Source organism: Panicum virgatum, chromosome 5N, assembly GCF_016808335.1.
Source record: "Panicum virgatum strain AP13 chromosome 5N, P.virgatum_v5, whole genome shotgun sequence".
Taxonomy (NCBI): Eukaryota; Viridiplantae; Streptophyta; class Magnoliopsida; order Poales; family Poaceae; genus Panicum; species Panicum virgatum.
Genome location: NC_053149.1, coordinates 16,123,627 through 16,139,986, shown reverse-complemented (window position 1 = coordinate 16,139,986; position 16,360 = coordinate 16,123,627). Strand labels below are relative to the sequence as shown.

Here is a 16,360-nt window from a genome sequence, read left to right as displayed (position 1 = left end):
GACGAGCACGCAAATGAGCACCACCGCGATGAACAAGTCGCAGACGCTGCATGCAGTCTACGGCACAGAGGCAGCAGCCGCAGCAGGATTTCAGGATGCAGCAAAGAGACACCATGAAACATCGTCGTCGTCCATGATGCCAACCAATCTGCCTCCGGACGGTAGCCTCGAGGTCCATGAGATGCTACGCTGCCACCAGCGTGCGAGAGCGCTCCGGCGCGAGGAAGGTCCGCAGCCCCGGCAGCGTAGGCGAGCTCCGCCCCTGGCCGCGCCGAGCCGTCACCACCGCCGTCCGTGCCTTTTCGCTTAACTGCTCCGCCGGTCCGTGCGCCGCCTCGTGGGGGAGCTGCTCCACCCACGCGTGACCCCTCCTTCGCCGCGCGTGGCGGAGCCGCGGCCTCGTGGGAGAGCTGCCTGATCGGCCGCGCGTGAATCCTTTGCCGCCGCGCGTGGCTGCTCCGCCGGCCCCCGCGGGTGAGCTCCGCTGCCGCACCCGAGCGGGAGCACCCGCGGGCCACGGGCGAGCTCCGACGGATGGGGAAGGGAGGCGGCAGAAGTTTTCATGCGCGAAGAGGAGCTCGAGAAATCGTGATTTGCGGACGGGTACGCGAGCGGCTAGGTGCGGGAGGGGTGACAAAAAAAAATTAACTTTTTTGGCAGAAACGTTACCCAATATGTGATTTTTATGGGTCTCCACTCCCTCTCATCTCCTTTGGCCCTGACACGCGGATCCGACGTGAGGGGTACGGTGGACCCAGGGTGAGAAAAGTTTTCAATCTTTATAGTACAGATAGACTAAGAAAGATGTACGTGCCACAGGTACGTATTTAATTTATCTTCCATCAAACAATAATGTTATTTAATTTTTTTTCAAAAATAATACACATTTTTTTTTCTTCCATAAAACAATGATGTCATTAATATCCTTCTGAAATCATCAAGTAATGATGCCGTTTATTTTTCTTCTAAAAATAATACACGTCTTTTTTTCCTTCCATAAACAATGATGTCAATTATTATTCTTTTAAAAGAAAAAATAACGTGAATTATAGGTTAATGTATGTGCAAAGGAAAGTATGCGCATAGTAAAAGAAAGTAATACGTTAATACACGTCTTTCTTTTCCTTTCATAAATAATGATGTCAAATATTATCCTTCCAAAAAAAATGATGAGAATTATGGGTCAATGAATATGCAAGGGAAAATATATGTGTGCTAAAGGTAAGTATTATGTGGGTACAAGAGATGGGTATTGAAAATTGCTGGTGTAAAAAGTAATAGGATTTTGGTGGAAAACATCGACGAAATCAATATCTCCCTCCCTTTCGTCAAACTTTTTGACCTGACAAGTGGGGCCTCCGTGAGGGGTACGGTGGGCCTAATCTTGGTGAGAATTATTTTCAATTGTTTCAACTTTTATAGTATATAAAAATTGTTTGCATTCTTCTTAATAAATTTGTCTCATCTTCCCTCTTATTTACCTTTTTCCTTCAGAAAAATGTGTTTCTGTTCTTTTTCTTCTTTGATAAACCTTCTTTGTCCTTAAAATCTAAGATTTGCTAGTGCAGACCCCTTTTTGCAATTTTATCTCTCTCCTATAATATGATGTGGTAGTGTGCAGCTGTAGAGCTAGGCATCCGAAGGATTTTAATTGTTATTTTTATTTAAAATAACTTTGATACATTTTTATAACTAAACTGCTTTTTGTGGTGAACTAAGGAGCATATGCTTCATAACGTAAATTGAACTGATAATGATGTTATTACACCAATATGATAACTTCGATAAATTTTAGCTATCTTTTGTTGCATGTAGCCTGGTTGTTGAGATTCTAGACAGCCTTTCAACGTGAAAAGCTAGAAATTCAATCAAATAGTGAATTTTTCGTGCAACTGTCAGAAAGCTAAAAGCTTAAAAAGTTGAGTTTGTACAGAAAGCTGAAAATTGTGGTTTTCTAAATTTTTTTTGGATTCCTAAGCCTAAAGAGTTAAAAAAAATATCATCTAAACGGTGTTATTAATTTTTCAGAAGCCCAGCAACATCTTTTCATAAATACTCTAAAAGAAACAGGTCCTAGGAGTATATCTGCCATAACGTACATGCACAGACGCTAGTAACATGCATGCATGCTTATCTTTATAAGGCCCTCTTTGGCACCGCTTCACCGGAAGAGCTTCAGCTTCGTGCTATAGTGCCACTGTAGCGTGAAACTAAAGGACCCCGAGGTGCTCTAGCCAACTGGGGAACATGTGAAGTTGATGAAGTCAGTTTTACCTAGCTTCACTAGCTTTGTGCTGCAGTGCGCAACAGTGTGTGAACAATGATGAAGCTGAAGTACCGTGGAGCGGTGCCAAAAGGGATCTAAATACACATGCATGCAACTCTATCCATGTGAGCACCTTCTATGAGCTAAGCAGACAAATCTCGAGACTGACCAAGTTACTGTAGGCATCTCGCTATCACCACTCAAAGAATATTGGCCGGTTAAATTTAAGATAAATTTAAGAAAATAGGAGCACTCGTATCCAGCTGAGAACTCAAATTCAATTAGAATGCATCTCTACTACTTTTAAAAAAAATAAATCATTTTTTGCTCGCTTTTCCAAGAATGTGAAAACCTTGTGCAGTAACATTGGTGCTTTTACCAATCTGGATGAGTGACATTAACCTTTTTACACCTGTTTTGGTGCGAGGATGGCAATACCGCAATACACAAAGGCTCCAAGTAAATTTTGGTGCGAGAGTAGTTTTAAGCTCCGTAAGACTTAATGTGGAAAGCCAAGGCGGAACCCAAGCAGGCCAATTTATAACTGCAACAAGTTACCAGAGATATCTTGGGACGAGAAACCCTCTTATCAACACAGTTGACTTTATGTCCTACGGATGCTGACACTACTACGTAACATGGATGTAATAACACTAACTTGTGTTACTATAGGACAATAAAAGTGGGGAAATTTGTCCACAGCACACTGTGAAAGCATGATTTTGTGTAGAGCACACCGTCAAACTCGAATTTGTTCCCAGCACACAGCGAAAGTGTCATTTGGTCTACCACACACTGCATCCAATAAACTATTCATTTTCAACTGAGAGGTCAGATAAAAAGATTGTTTTGCCCTTTGCTGGGGCCTACCTGTCATCTTCTTCCTCGCCTCTCTTCTTCTCTCTTTCCCCTCCGTCTCCTCACTGCCGCCCCCATCACGGCCTCCCGCGGCCGCCCCAAATCGCACCCGCGCACTCAAACATCCCAAGCCAGACCCCTCGCGCCGTCACGCCCTCCGCGATGCCCCACCTCCACTCACGCGCCAAGGCGGCCGCGGCGGCGGCCGCCGCCTTCCCGCCGTCACCGCCGGCGCCGGCCGGCGTCCCGCAGGGCACCCCCGTGCCGTCCCCGTCCACCTCCCTCCGCCTCGGCCTCGGCCCTGCCTCCCCCGACAGCGACGGCTTCAACATCAAGTCCCCGGCCGCCGCGCCGCCCCAGCGCAGCTTGCGCCTCGCGGGCGCCGCCGCCAGCCCAGCGACCCCCGCTGCTCGGGACGGCGGGTCCTCTGGCTCCGGGCCCGGGGCCGGCGGGAGCGTGAAGGGGACGGGGAGGGCCCGCTCCCGTGCCTCCGCCTCCACCCCTATCGCCGCCTCGCCGATGTCCGGTAACTTCGGGAGCGACGGCAGCGGCTCGGCGGCGGGCGCCTCCGGCTCCGGCTCCGACGACGCGGCGCCGTTTCTGAGCTTGCAGTCGGGGTCCCGGATCGCGAAGCGGCGGGTAGAGGCCGGCGGGGAGGCGGGGCCTAGGCCCGCGGCCAGAGGCCATGCGGCGGTCGGTGCGCAGGAGTAGGCGCAACGAGAGGCAGCGGTGGCCTGTCGGAGGACGAAGGAAGGACGAAGGAAGAAGATGACAAGTGAGTTCATGGGCAAAATGGTCTTTTACACTTTGGCTCAGCTAAAAATGATTATTATACTCGGCGTGGTGTGTTGGAGACAAAATCGCACTTTCACAATGTGTTGAAGACAAAATCAGCTTTCGTGATGTGCTCCATACAAAACCACTCTTTGAGAGTGTGCTGCATACAAATTTCCCATAAAGGTGTTACTACGTTGTCGCGGGTTTCTAAGGGTACCCACAGCCGGGTGGCGGAGCGCACCCGCCTATTCCCTGTGAGGGAGTACTCGGGGAAGTACTAGGCGATGGGGCTGAATCCACGCTGAGACAAGGACTCAAGAACACGCGATTTAGAGTGGTTCGGGCCGCCGGAGCGTAATACCCTACGTCCACTGGGAGATGTATTGTTCTTGGTGGTGTGTATCAACCTATCCTCTGCTGGCCTTAGTTCTTGCGCAGCCTGAGGTTTTCTAGGGGCGCTCCCTCCTTTTATAGATCAAGGGGGAGCGGATACATAGAACGTTGATGCCCCGACAGGTGGGCCCAACGTGACTGTGGCTTAGTGATAGCGAATCTTTCCTCTGAAAAGCGTACTGCTACTCTCTGACACAGGGGGGTCTTCTCTTGTCCCGTCAGCTAGGTGCCCGTTGGAGTAGCGTAACTTGCGGCGTGACCTGCTGAGGCTATTATGCAGCGTCATAAAGGGCGAGCCGAGCCGTCGTATCCATCTGTTACGGCAGCCTGGCAGACGCGGCGTGGGCGGCGCCAGTGCCCCCACTACCTTGGTAATACGCGATCAATAGTGTCCCCAGGCTAGTCAAACGCCTCGGCTTCTGCTATATCAATGCGGACGTCCACCTACCGCAATGAATGCGAAGGTAGGTGGACCTTAATACGGAGACCAAGGGCCTCATACACGTGTCGGCCCCGGACCATCCTGAGGCGGGACGTCGAAACCTTCCCTTGGAGGGGGGGTCCGATTGCTATGCTGGGGGTCCGGGACCCTATGAGGGGTCCGGGACCCCGCGGGGGTCCGGACTCCTCGGGGGGTCCGGAGCCCTGGCTGCTTGCGCTTGAGCGCCTGTCTTTCCCCGGACCTTCCCCGGCCGTGGAACGGGACCGGACCATTGTCGGGAGGACAGGACTTCGGACCGCAGGGGTCCGGCTGTCTAGTTGTAGTCAAAGATGACTACTAAGGCTCTTGCCCAGACACAGCAAGAGGGGGTACCCCAGTTCTGGGGTACCGACAGTGGCCCCCGGGCCCACCTCGGGAGAGGTACGAACCCGCGGGTGGGGCCACCACCGTGATGTGTTCCTACGCAACTTGATTGCGTTGGTGTGCTCTTGGAGAGTGCGGGCATCCCGGACCCCTGAGGCCGGTATGCCTGTTGCCAGGTTTAGGTACTAGAGCGCTCTCCATGAGGCGACGAAGGTGTAGGCTTAGGGTACGGAACCAAGCTAAGCGGCTACACTGACTTCGGATCGCTCAGGGAGCAAGCACCACTTCCCGGACCCGGCTTTTGTCGACCGTGGCGAGCGGTCTCCGCCGGAGCGGGCCACCGGAGTGGACTTGGAGCGACCGTGGCGAGCGGTCTCCGCCGGAGCGGGCCACCGGAGTGGACTTGGAGCGACCGTGGCGAGCGGTCTCCGCCGGAGCGGGCCACCGGAGTGGACTTGGAGCGACCGTGGCGAGCGGTCTCCGCCGGAGCGGGCCACCGGAGTGGACTTGGAGCGACCGTGGCGAGCGGTCTCCGCCGGAGCGGGCCACCGGAGTGGACATGGAGCGACCGTGGCGAGCGGTCTCCGCCGGAGCGGGCCACCGGAGTGGACTTGGAGCGACCGTGGCGAGCGGTCTCCGCCGGAGCGGGCCACCGGAGTGGACTTGGAGCGACCGTGGCGAGCGGTCTCCGCCGGAGCGGGCCACCGGAGTGGACTTGGAGCGACCGTGGCGAGCGGTCTCCGCCGGAGCGGGCCACCGGAGTGGACTTGGAGCGACCGTTGCTGACAATCCGATGAAGCATGTTACCGGACCTCATAGTAAGGTGCAAAGAAACCAAGCCTTATACTAGAAGAGAGCCCGGGACCTCTAAAGACAGCAGTCCTGGATACTAGAGTTCTTGTAACAGGGTAGTGAAGTACGTAAACTTAGGGTACATTACCAGGCTAAGCCACGCGGAGCTTCTCTACCCCAGGATACAAATACCACTTCTCCAGAGCAGGTCCTTAGGGGTCCGGACTGCCTTCCAGCTAGAAGGGGTGTCTTCACCTGACCACAAGCCAGCAACTTAACTTGGATTGTTAGCAACAAGGGAAACTCCGGTCAAGAGGAAAGAATAGTTAAACCAAGGCGAATAGATTTAATCAGGGTGGAGCCTAGGTAAAACTGAGAAAGAGAATCTCCTTTATTATTGTGGTTGTTACGGTATACATCGGAGGTCGGGATTACGAGGTCGGACCTCCACCGCTCCGGACCGTTTTTGCCCGTTTGTGTGATAGGGCCAGAGGTCGGGTTTACTAGGTCGGACCTTGACCGCTCTGGACACACACGTAGACGCCACGCTATTACAAAGGAGGAATTCTCTTAGTCTTTTCTTAGGAGTAACCTACGGCTGCATGCTATACAGCGTGTTCTTCGGAGGTGAAGGCGCCCTGGACGTGCCTGAACCGCATCATCCAGCATCACCTCGGGAGCTCGGGGGACCCCTTTTTGCCTAAGAGCTGTCACATGCTTACATGGCATGGGACTAATTCTTTGGCTTTGAATGGAAGAGGCCCCCTCCCCCTGCCGTCGCCGTTGCCGATGGAAACCAGAGCGCTTGCGCAGCAGATGGACCGGCGCGACGCGTGGAGAAGTGCGGTCGTTCACCGGCTTGTCCTTGGTGCTAGCGCCAGGGGCCCCCGCACGAGGAGGCGGGGTCCTGTCTGCAGTAGCGCCGAGCAACGCTGAGGTGGATCTCCGGCGCTGGAGACGGCAGGACGACACGGTCCACTTCCTCCGGGATGGCCGTCGGCTCCAGGCTCCATGTTGAGAGGAAGCCTTGAGCCGACACCATGCCACCGCAGAGGAGGTGTGGCCGTTGCTTGAGAGAAAACCTTGAGTCGACGTAGGGGCAGCTGCGCCCAGCGGCGCCTCCGCTGTGCGCCGCTACGCCGGCTCCGAGGTGTCGCAGTGGCGACGCACAGCAGGCGTCGCTGCCGTGCGCCGCCGCACCGAGGGCGTTGCTGCGCCGGTGCCAAGACAGGTGGAGTGAGTGTGGCCCTGCCTTCCTTCATCTCCTCGCTCGTCGTTGCAGAGGATGAACACGGCCCAGAAGCCCGAAGATCCAGCCAACGCCTGTCTTCCCCACGGACGGCGCCAAAATGTCGCGGGGTTTCTAAGGGTACCCACAGCCGGGTGGCGGAGCGCACCCGCCTATTCCCTGTGAGGGAGTACTCGGGGAAGTACTAGGCGATGGGGCTGAATCCACGCTGAGACAAGGACTCAAGAACACGCGATTTAGAGTGGTTCGGGCCGCCGGAGCGTAATACCCTACGTCCACTGGGAGATGTATTGTTCTTGGTGGTGTGTATCAACCTATCCTCTGCTGGCCTTAGTTCTTGCGCAGCCTGAGGTTTTCTAGGGGCGCTCCCTCCTTTTATAGATCAAGGGGGAGCGGATACATAGAACGTTGATGCCCCGACAGGTGGGCCCAACGTGACTGTGGCTTAGTGATAGCGAATCTTTCCTCTGAAAAGCGTACTGCTACTCTCTGACACAGGGGGGTCTTCTCTTGTCCCGTCAGCTAGGTGCCCGTTGGAGTAGCGTAACTTGCGGCGTGACCTGCTGAGGCTATTATGCAGCGTCATAAAGGGCGAAGCCGAGCCGTCGTATCCATCTGTTACGACAGCCTGGTAGACGCGGCGTGGGCGGCGCCAGTGCCCCCACTACCTTGGTAATACGCGATCAATAGTGTCCCCAGGCTAGTCAAACGCCTCGGCTTCTGCTATATCAATGCGGACGTCCACCTACCGCAATGAATGCGAAGGTAGGTGGACCTTAATACGGAGACCAAGGGCCTCATACACGTGTCGGCCCCGGACCATCCTGAGGCGGGACGTCGAAACCTTCCCTTGGAGGGGGGGTCCGATTGCTATGCTGGGGGTCCGGGACCCTATGAGGGGTCCGGGACCCCGCGGGGGTCCGGACTCCTCGGGGGGTCCGGAGCCCTGGCTGCTTGCGCTTGAGCGCCTGTCTTTCCTCAGACCTTCCCCGGCCGTGGAACGGGACCGGACCATTGTCGGGAGGACAGGACTTCGGACCGCAGGGGTCCGGCTGTCTAGTTGTAGTCAAAGATGACTACTAAGGCTCTTGCCCAGACACAGCAAGAGGGGGTACCCCAGTTCTGGGGTACCGACATACGTCTTCTAGTAACACATCTTGTTAATGTTCCTATTTTCAATGTTACTACAGTCTGATCTATTAGAACACAAGATATATGTTAATTTACATCCAAAAAAGTGTTACTACTTTGTAACACAATTACTCATCTACTGGATCATTTATCAAGTGTTACAATAATTGTCCTTGTAACACATTATTTTAGCTCTAGCAACACTTTCACCTTGCGGTAGAGCATATAATTTGGAACAAAGGAACATATGGTCTGTAACACATATGTTAACCATTAAGAATTTAAAATAAATATATATTTCCCACCAGCATGTGGAATATATTGTTGACATGAATTTCAGTGTAAACATAACATATTGCACCAACCAAATATTTCAAAAAAATATAGGACCTTGCATTGATTGTAGGAAAGTTCCACTTGTAGTACTTGTTCACATCACATGATAGTCTATATAAAGAGCAAATATACATAGTGGTGAGCAGTACAAATCTGCACTACTGGAAAGCAAAATGTAAATATAAATATCTAGTATTCTTGAAATTCCTTGCTTCTGTATCCATCCGAAATCTAGTATTCTTGAAATTCGTTGCTTCTGTATCCATTCGTGTACGCATCAATATAAGAATTCAATCATTGGTAATTCAAACCTGCATAGAGAAAGTAAGTTGTAACATTAAATATTGTACTATCCATGTATGCTACACAAAAAAAATATAAATATAGCTGTAACAAACATAATTCAAAGGCCAAGCAATTTGTACTATTTTGGTATGGACATCACCAGTGATGTTGTACCCGGTCATGGGCCTTACTGATAGTTCATCTTTTGCAATAGGATGATTGATACACACTTTCTAAATTTTTTTGATGACCCCACCAACTATAAATTTTGGACTAGACCTGACAGCAGCCTTGGACCCAACCCACTTCAATTGACATACTTACTAAGCAACAAACGAGCATTACTTATGTTAAGATCGTGAAGTTAGATTACTATTATGTTTGTCCATCTTAATTGGAGATTGCATATGCTTTGAACGCTTGTGGCTTGTGTTATGATTGTAGTAACTCCTGGCACTCCTTGCTGATCTTTATCATCTCAAATGAGATATGAAATAATATAACGTAAAATATTACTACAATGAATGGAAAACATCCTTCTTACCTACCTTTTTTTTTTGTTCTTCTACCTTCACATGAATTCCTTGTTTGTGCATCAAATCTGAATTAAACAATGATATATGATCAGGAGTTAAAAGTGAACTGAAGTAAACAAGCTGCATGTTCAATTCTATGTGGATATGATAAGCATGAACTGGATAACTTCAATGAAACAAGAAAGCTGAAACATAGTTTTTTGACTTATGACAAACATAAAACTTTTCAAATCAATCCATCAATTGGATCCGCAAGGCATAAAAAATATATACTACTAGCAAACAAGCCCGTGTGTTGCAATGGGAAATAATGGTATTACCAAATATGAAACCAAATAGAGTGAGAATAAGGATCTTCGCTGTTCCAAAAATAGAGTTTACACCACTTTGTTATGTTCCAGCTAATACTTCCTGCCAGCCACAATTTTGCTGCACGGTCATGCACACCAGCTTCATGTTGATGACGTAGCTGGCGCTAGACCGCGTGGACCGCTCGATGAAACAAAAAAGGTTCAGAAATCTCTCTTTCAAGCTGAAACAAAAAGGTTAAGTCAGTGTATGTCTTCTAAATCCCTTCAACCAGATCATGACTAAGATCACAAAGACTCGCCTCTGCAATCCTTGCTGACATCCTAGCCTCCTAGTCCATGTATTTGTTTTCTTTAATTCTGCTAGGTTCATCAATTTTGCTTTTTCATCATCGCCAGAAACTATGCAGCTCCATCTACTGATAAAGGAAACCAAACTACATAAGAACAAACAGCTGCACCATACAAACAGATGGGTAAGGCTTAGTATGAGGCTTTATTAATAAACCAAACAGTAAAGGGGGGATACTAAAAAAATAAGAACATGGAATCTCGGTGTTACTTCATCCATACATGTTCATACCTGGGTAATGCGGTTGCATAGTTCCTGAGTTGTTAATCTTGGTTTCAACCTCTCATATCCTAGATAGTGAAAACTGTGGCACCAAGCACAATTTCAGTTTGCTACTCTATAATTGTCGATGAAATGTTTACCAGCATGGCCTTCTATTCAAATCCCTAGAAAATGATTTTTTCTATATCAGATCAAACAAGCATTTTTAAGTTAATATAATCATCATATAATGCTGCTTTAACTAAGAATCGCTATTCAAATCCATAGAAAATGATTTTTTTATATCAGATCAAACAAGCATTTTTTAGGTCAATAAATCATCATATACTATGGCTGCTTCAACTAAGAATAAATTCTCCGTATATATTTTATTATCTGAAAAGGTTTACTAAGAATCGCTATGTCAATTTAATTCATATGCAATACAATGAGGGAAATAGTACAATTGAGAGTGGCAGGACTATCTCAAATTTTGCATCGAAATCTTATTTAAAGAGCAATTATGGTCTTGCTTAAAATGATAAAACAAATATATGAGAGTAAAGCCATGATGAGTTGCTTATTTGGACATAGTAAGGTAATACCAATGCCACTTGATGAAATTATTTATCTCAGCCTCATGTGTGTTTGAATGGAGAAACCAATATAGATGGTAGATATATAAATTTGAGGACAATCTCCCTAAGTGCAACCATTTATCAGAATTATGCTTTTGTGATGAGGCAAAACGCTAAAGTTCAGCAGCAGAATTGCTAAGTTTTCCGCATGGAACAGGACATTGGAGTTTACTGTGTCAGGGGCTGGACATTTAGACAAACACCTTGCAGGTAGTGGAGGTAACGTGGTTCCTTGCAGATAGTGGAGGCAGTGTGGTTGCGCCAGGACGGCAGGAGCAGCAGGAGGGTCGAGGACAGGCGCTGCCCTGCCGTGCTCCTTGGCGGGGACAGCCGGCGCCCTGGCGGAGTGCATCGCGGGGACGGGCGGCGTCGGCACGGCCGCACGCCCACGGCCGGGGACAAGCAGCACCGGCGCGGCCGCGGTCAGGGATGGGGTTGGGCGCCCCTTAGTGCCCGCAGCCGGGGAGGGGGACGGGCAGCGACGGCCATCGATGAGCTGCCTGGGTGTCTCGAGGCGGGGATGGAGATCGGGGCGGCAGTTGGAGTCGCGTGTGGGTTCTAGCGGCGGCGAGGACGGGAGAGAGATGAAGGTAGATTAGTGTAAATCTCCTGATTTTCTATGGGCGAAAATGTAAGACTGAGTCCAACACCGCCACTGTGCCCTGCTTGATTCGTCGTCCAACAGAAGCGGCAACGCCGGAGGCAATTTCCATGGCGAGGAGAGAGGTGAGCTAAAAATAGATTCCCTCTCACCTCGGAGGCAAATCCGTGCTGCGAGCAGCGAGTGCCGGAGGCGGAGCACGGAGGCGGGAGCGAGCGCCGGAGCTGGAAGGAGGAGGGTCGACACGGTGGGGGAAGGGAGGGAGGAGGGCCGCCGCCGGCGCCATGGACCGTCGTGCTCTTGCCGGCGCGTGCGGACGAAGCAGAGGCCGCGGCCGCCGCGCGCGCAGGGGAGGGAGAAGGAGGTCGGCCGGGGGAGGAGAGAGCTCCGGGCGCAGGGCAGCACCGGCCGGCGAGGGAGGCCGGAGCCTGCCGCACCCAAGCCTGCCCCAGCCACGCGGGCCGCTGTCGACGCCGCCGCTGCGCTTGCTCGCCTTCCCATGCTCTGCTCCACCGCTGCGCCGCCGCCGCGTGGGCCACATCCACCGACGCGAGGCCCGCCGCCGGGGGCAGGGCCCCTGCTCCAGGGCCGGTGGTCGCGACCGCGAGCTTCTGGGGCGGCGGGGCTCTCCAGGGCCGGCGAGCTCCTGGGGCGGCGGGGCTCGCGGGCGGAGGGAACAGAGGAGGGGAGGAACGCGCCGCGGAGGCCCCGCGTGCGCGAGCGGGGAGGAGGAGGCACCGTAGGAGGAGACACCGGGGGAGGAGGGCGGCTGCTGCTGCGCCTGCACGGCGGGCGAGGAGGCTGCGGAGCGGCAACGCGCGGGCCGGACCTCGAGCTCCGGCCGCCAAACCTCCACCGACCTCGAGCCGCCGGACCTCCATCGACCTCGAGCGGCCGGACCTCCATGGCCCCTTGAGCGGCCGGGACAAAGGAGCCGCTGTGCCCCGCCCTTGATCTGCCCGGGAGGGAGGAGCGGCAGGAGCTTGGGGAGGGGGCGCCGCCGGCGGGCTCGGGTGGGATGGGCGGAGGAGGCGACTGCGCAGTCCGATTTGCTTTAACTGTTGGAGACGAAGAAAAATGCGTGAGCTTTGGTTCTACTGTGTACAATGCAAACGAAGATATGCATGTCGTATTTTGACTACCGCTGTTGAAGTTGGCCTAACTGCGCCATCCTACAGCTGGTGGAACCGTGGAGGCAGCCCAGCTCGGATTCTGAGAATTTTAGAATCCAAAAATCTTGCTACTAGAATCCTCAGTATAATCTGACTTATTTAGAAGCCATGCAGCTTCCTGATTCTGGATTCCTAATTTTTTTTGTATTCCAAACGGGCCTGTAATTTTTTGGCAATTAAACTTTGTAATCCCACTTTTTTTTTCTTATGACACCCTTTCTTCAATCGGTGACCCAACAAATTTCGTAGATACATGTTTGGATCAAATTAACTCAAATTAGCACAATTTCGTGATACATTTTGATCAAATTACAAGATAACTCCGGGAACCTGGGTTCTTCCGATGTCTGTCTACGGTAATCCACTTGCTGCCTCTGCTCCCTTGTCATCTCTCTTGTCTCCGTCGCTGGCCAACAAGCGTTGCCAGAGCAATTTCTACAGACCCACATGTTAATTGTAAGCACCAATCCAAAAATCTCGAAATGCTAACCCTTAAAATATGTTCAAGAATGTCACCATTGCTGGCAGTGCAAACATGGCATTGTTTAAGATCTCTGTAACTTTTTTTATTGTAATATTATGTTTGTTTTACTATCGTATATGCATTTGTGATATATTTTATATGTTCCAGTCAAGTGTTACAACATACTACTATTCTGTAACATCGTGGTTGTAACATTAATTTTGTGTTACTATAGCAGTTGTTAGTAACATATTTTTATAGCAGTTGTTAGTAACATATTTTTCAAAACAAACGCTATGTGTTACAACTTTCATTTGTAACACATAGCTTTGTGTTCCTGTAAATTTCTTTTATATCATATTGATGATTGCGTTGCAAGAGTGTGTTATCGTATCTATGTTTTGTACTAGTGTGAGAACATGAACAGCGAGGTACGACCGTGGAACAACCAGAGCCAAAGGTGTGCACGTGTTACTGTTGCTAATTACTCGATGAATTGGCAAGCAAATTAAGCACTATTTGTGATCATACTTTGGTTGAAAAACCAATTTACTATAACAGAAACCATGAAACTGCTGATCTTATTTGTGCCACACACCAACTAGCTAGGAATACAAACGAAAGATGAACTAATTGAACTGCACGTCGTTGCAATCACTAGCACTCACTATAGATATCCTGCACAGAGCATGCGCGATTTATTCAGAAATCAACGGGTGCAGACAGTCGTGGAAGGCTTCTACTTGGGCGCGAACTTGGCCTTGATGGCGTCGACCTCCCCGTTGTCAATCCGGAAGGCCTTGGCCAGGATGTCGGAGGACACCGGCGGCGTGGCGCCGAAGAGCGTCATGGCGATGGCCTGCGTGCCCTGGAGCTGGCTGTTGAAGGCGGCGACGACGGCGGCGGGGCCGTGCCCCCTGTTCTGCTGGAAGTGGACGAGCCCCCTGGGGAAGACGAAGACGTCCCCCTTGTTGACGATCTTGGTGAAGAGCTTGTTGGCGGTGGTGATGAAGCCGACCTCGAGCGTGCCCTCGAGGACGAAGATGATCTCGGTGGCGCGCGGGTGCGTGTGCGGCGGGTTCTGGCCGCCCGGGGCGTAGTCGATGCGCGCGATGGAGACGCCCAGGGTGTTGACGCCGGGGAACTTCTCCACGTTGGCCGCCGTCACCACGGAGCCCGCCGGGTTGTTGGTGTTGCCGGGGTTCCTCAGCCCCGTGAAGAAGAAGTCGTCCGCCGTCACATTCGCCTTGCACGGGAACCCATTGATCTTGATCGCTACGCGCCCAAATGGATCAATCAGCCAGCTGCGGCAAGCTCAGTCACAAAAATCTTGGGAGGGATCAGAGTCATCGTTGACTTACGGGACGCGAGGTCCGCGACGCAGACGTCCTGGAGCAAGTCGGGGTCGCCGGCGAGGGTCGGGGCGGCGAGCGCGAGCACGACGGCGCAGGCCGCGGCGACGTAGAGGTGGATCCTCGCCATGGCCGGTTGATCGTCGTAACTCGGCACTGGACGATGCTAGCTACCAGCAGAGATTGCTATCAGCAGGTGGCAGATGGGGTAGTGATGGAAACGGGCAGAGCCGGATCCCGTACTTATAGGCCGACCCTAACCGGCCGCCAAGACACGGGAGCTGTGGAGACGGACGCGCACGGAGGACGGGCAGGTTAGCCGGGGGAGAGGAAGGAAGGCGACGACGGGGGCAGGAACGAGCTCGCAAGGACAAAAGCAAGCGAGCGCGGCTTCCCGGCTGTTAAAGGTGGCCAGGGGCAGGTGGGTGCGTCGCGTCGGGGAGGGATAGGCGAACTGCCACACATGCCCGATGATTGGGGCCGCGGCCGCCGGGCTCGGAGGACGACGCAGTCGTCGTCGTCGTCGGCACGGCGCGGCTTTGAATTTTCTGCGCGCGTCGCCGCTCGGCGTACGTACGTGGATGAACTGCAGCGACAGCGGCGGACGGGACGGGGCATGGGCCACCGCCTCCGGCGATCCGGCCGGCGGGGGCGGGGCCTCGGCGACGCACTTTCCGCTCCGTTCCGTCGTCGCGTCGCACGCACTTGCGGATCGATGCCATCATCCACAGCCATGCTGCCTCTCGGTCCTTGGAATCTTGGATCAACCGTCCGTCACGGTTAATCAGAAACGGAGGCGACTTTGATTCCCAAACCGTGGGGGGACAGCGCCCTAATTGTGCGGGGCTCACACACATGCCCCCGCGCACCAGGAAGCACGACGAGCGATGAATCGCACACGCGACGCGGTTGTCTCCAAGCACATGGTAGATGGTAGTCGTACAGTTCTTTTTGTCTTTTCTTTCTTCCTCTCTGGATGGAGATTGTTTTATATTCGCGTTAGAGCATCTCCAACACATTACTTATATCATATATCCAAAATATATTATCTCTTCATAACTAATAACTACTTTTATATTTTAAGTAATAGTTGCTGCAGCAGGCTACCAAAATGCAATCATCAAGAATAGTGTAGAGGAAAATCCCTTTATTTAGAGGAGAGAAAGGTGTATTTTGGTGATTACTAAAAAATTATAAGTAATGGAGATTAGATTGATAATCTGCTGGAGCACCTCCATCACTAAAATATTGATTTTTTTTGTATTGGAGAGAGGATTAAGTAATCTATTGGAAATGCTCTTATATTACACTAGTGGTAGCAGTGCTATTATTGGAGATCAAACTAATCGAGTTTAGATCTCTATCTGGAGTTTAGTTTGGTAACAACCGGATAAGCAGTGGGAGCACATCTACTCTAATTGATAAACTTTATTTCATTTATTTGCCACTACACTGGATGTTTTGTCCTACTAATTTTTCTGATCTGTTCTCTGACGAGACGAGCTTCCTTGTGTGGTGGTAGTACTAGACAGTAAAGACTAAGGCCATGTTTAGTTCACACCCCATAAACCACGTAAACGCAAAAAAACATCAAATCGAATGTTTCGACACATGCATGGAGTACTAAATGAAATCTATTTACAAAATTTTTTACATGGATGGGCTGTAAATCGTGAGACGAATCTAATGGGCCTACTTAATCCATGATTTGCAACCCATCTGTGCAAAAAAATTGTAAATAGACTTCATTTAGTACTTCAAATTAATAAAATTTCATCGCAAATTTTTTTTGCAAAACATCTAAACACGGCCTAAACTGACCAAGTTGGGGTTTTTCTCAGGCGT

General features: G+C 51.2%; 2 protein-coding genes across 2 annotated transcripts; both read right to left on the bottom strand.

Moving 5' to 3' along the window:
• Positions 1–8,901: 8,901 nt before the first annotated feature.
• On the bottom strand, positions 8,902–12,434 carry LOC120674604 (translation initiation factor IF-2-like). The gene is made up of 2 exons (XM_039955760.1): positions 11,681–12,434; positions 8,902–8,918 (listed from the first exon to the last, which is right to left on the bottom strand). The coding sequence occupies exons 1-2, from the start codon at positions 12,432–12,434 to the stop codon at positions 8,902–8,904; spliced, it is 771 nt and encodes a 256-aa protein (XP_039811694.1).
• A 1,225-nt stretch (positions 12,435–13,659) lies between these two features.
• Positions 13,660–14,941, bottom strand: LOC120672443 (germin-like protein 1-1). The gene is made up of 2 exons (XM_039952840.1): positions 14,525–14,941; positions 13,660–14,438 (listed from the first exon to the last, which is right to left on the bottom strand). Exons 1-2 carry the CDS (start codon positions 14,643–14,645, stop codon positions 13,903–13,905), a joined length of 657 nt encoding a protein of 218 aa, XP_039808774.1. The 5' UTR covers positions 14,646–14,941; the 3' UTR covers positions 13,660–13,902.
• Between the last annotated feature and the right edge of the window lie 1,419 nt (positions 14,942–16,360).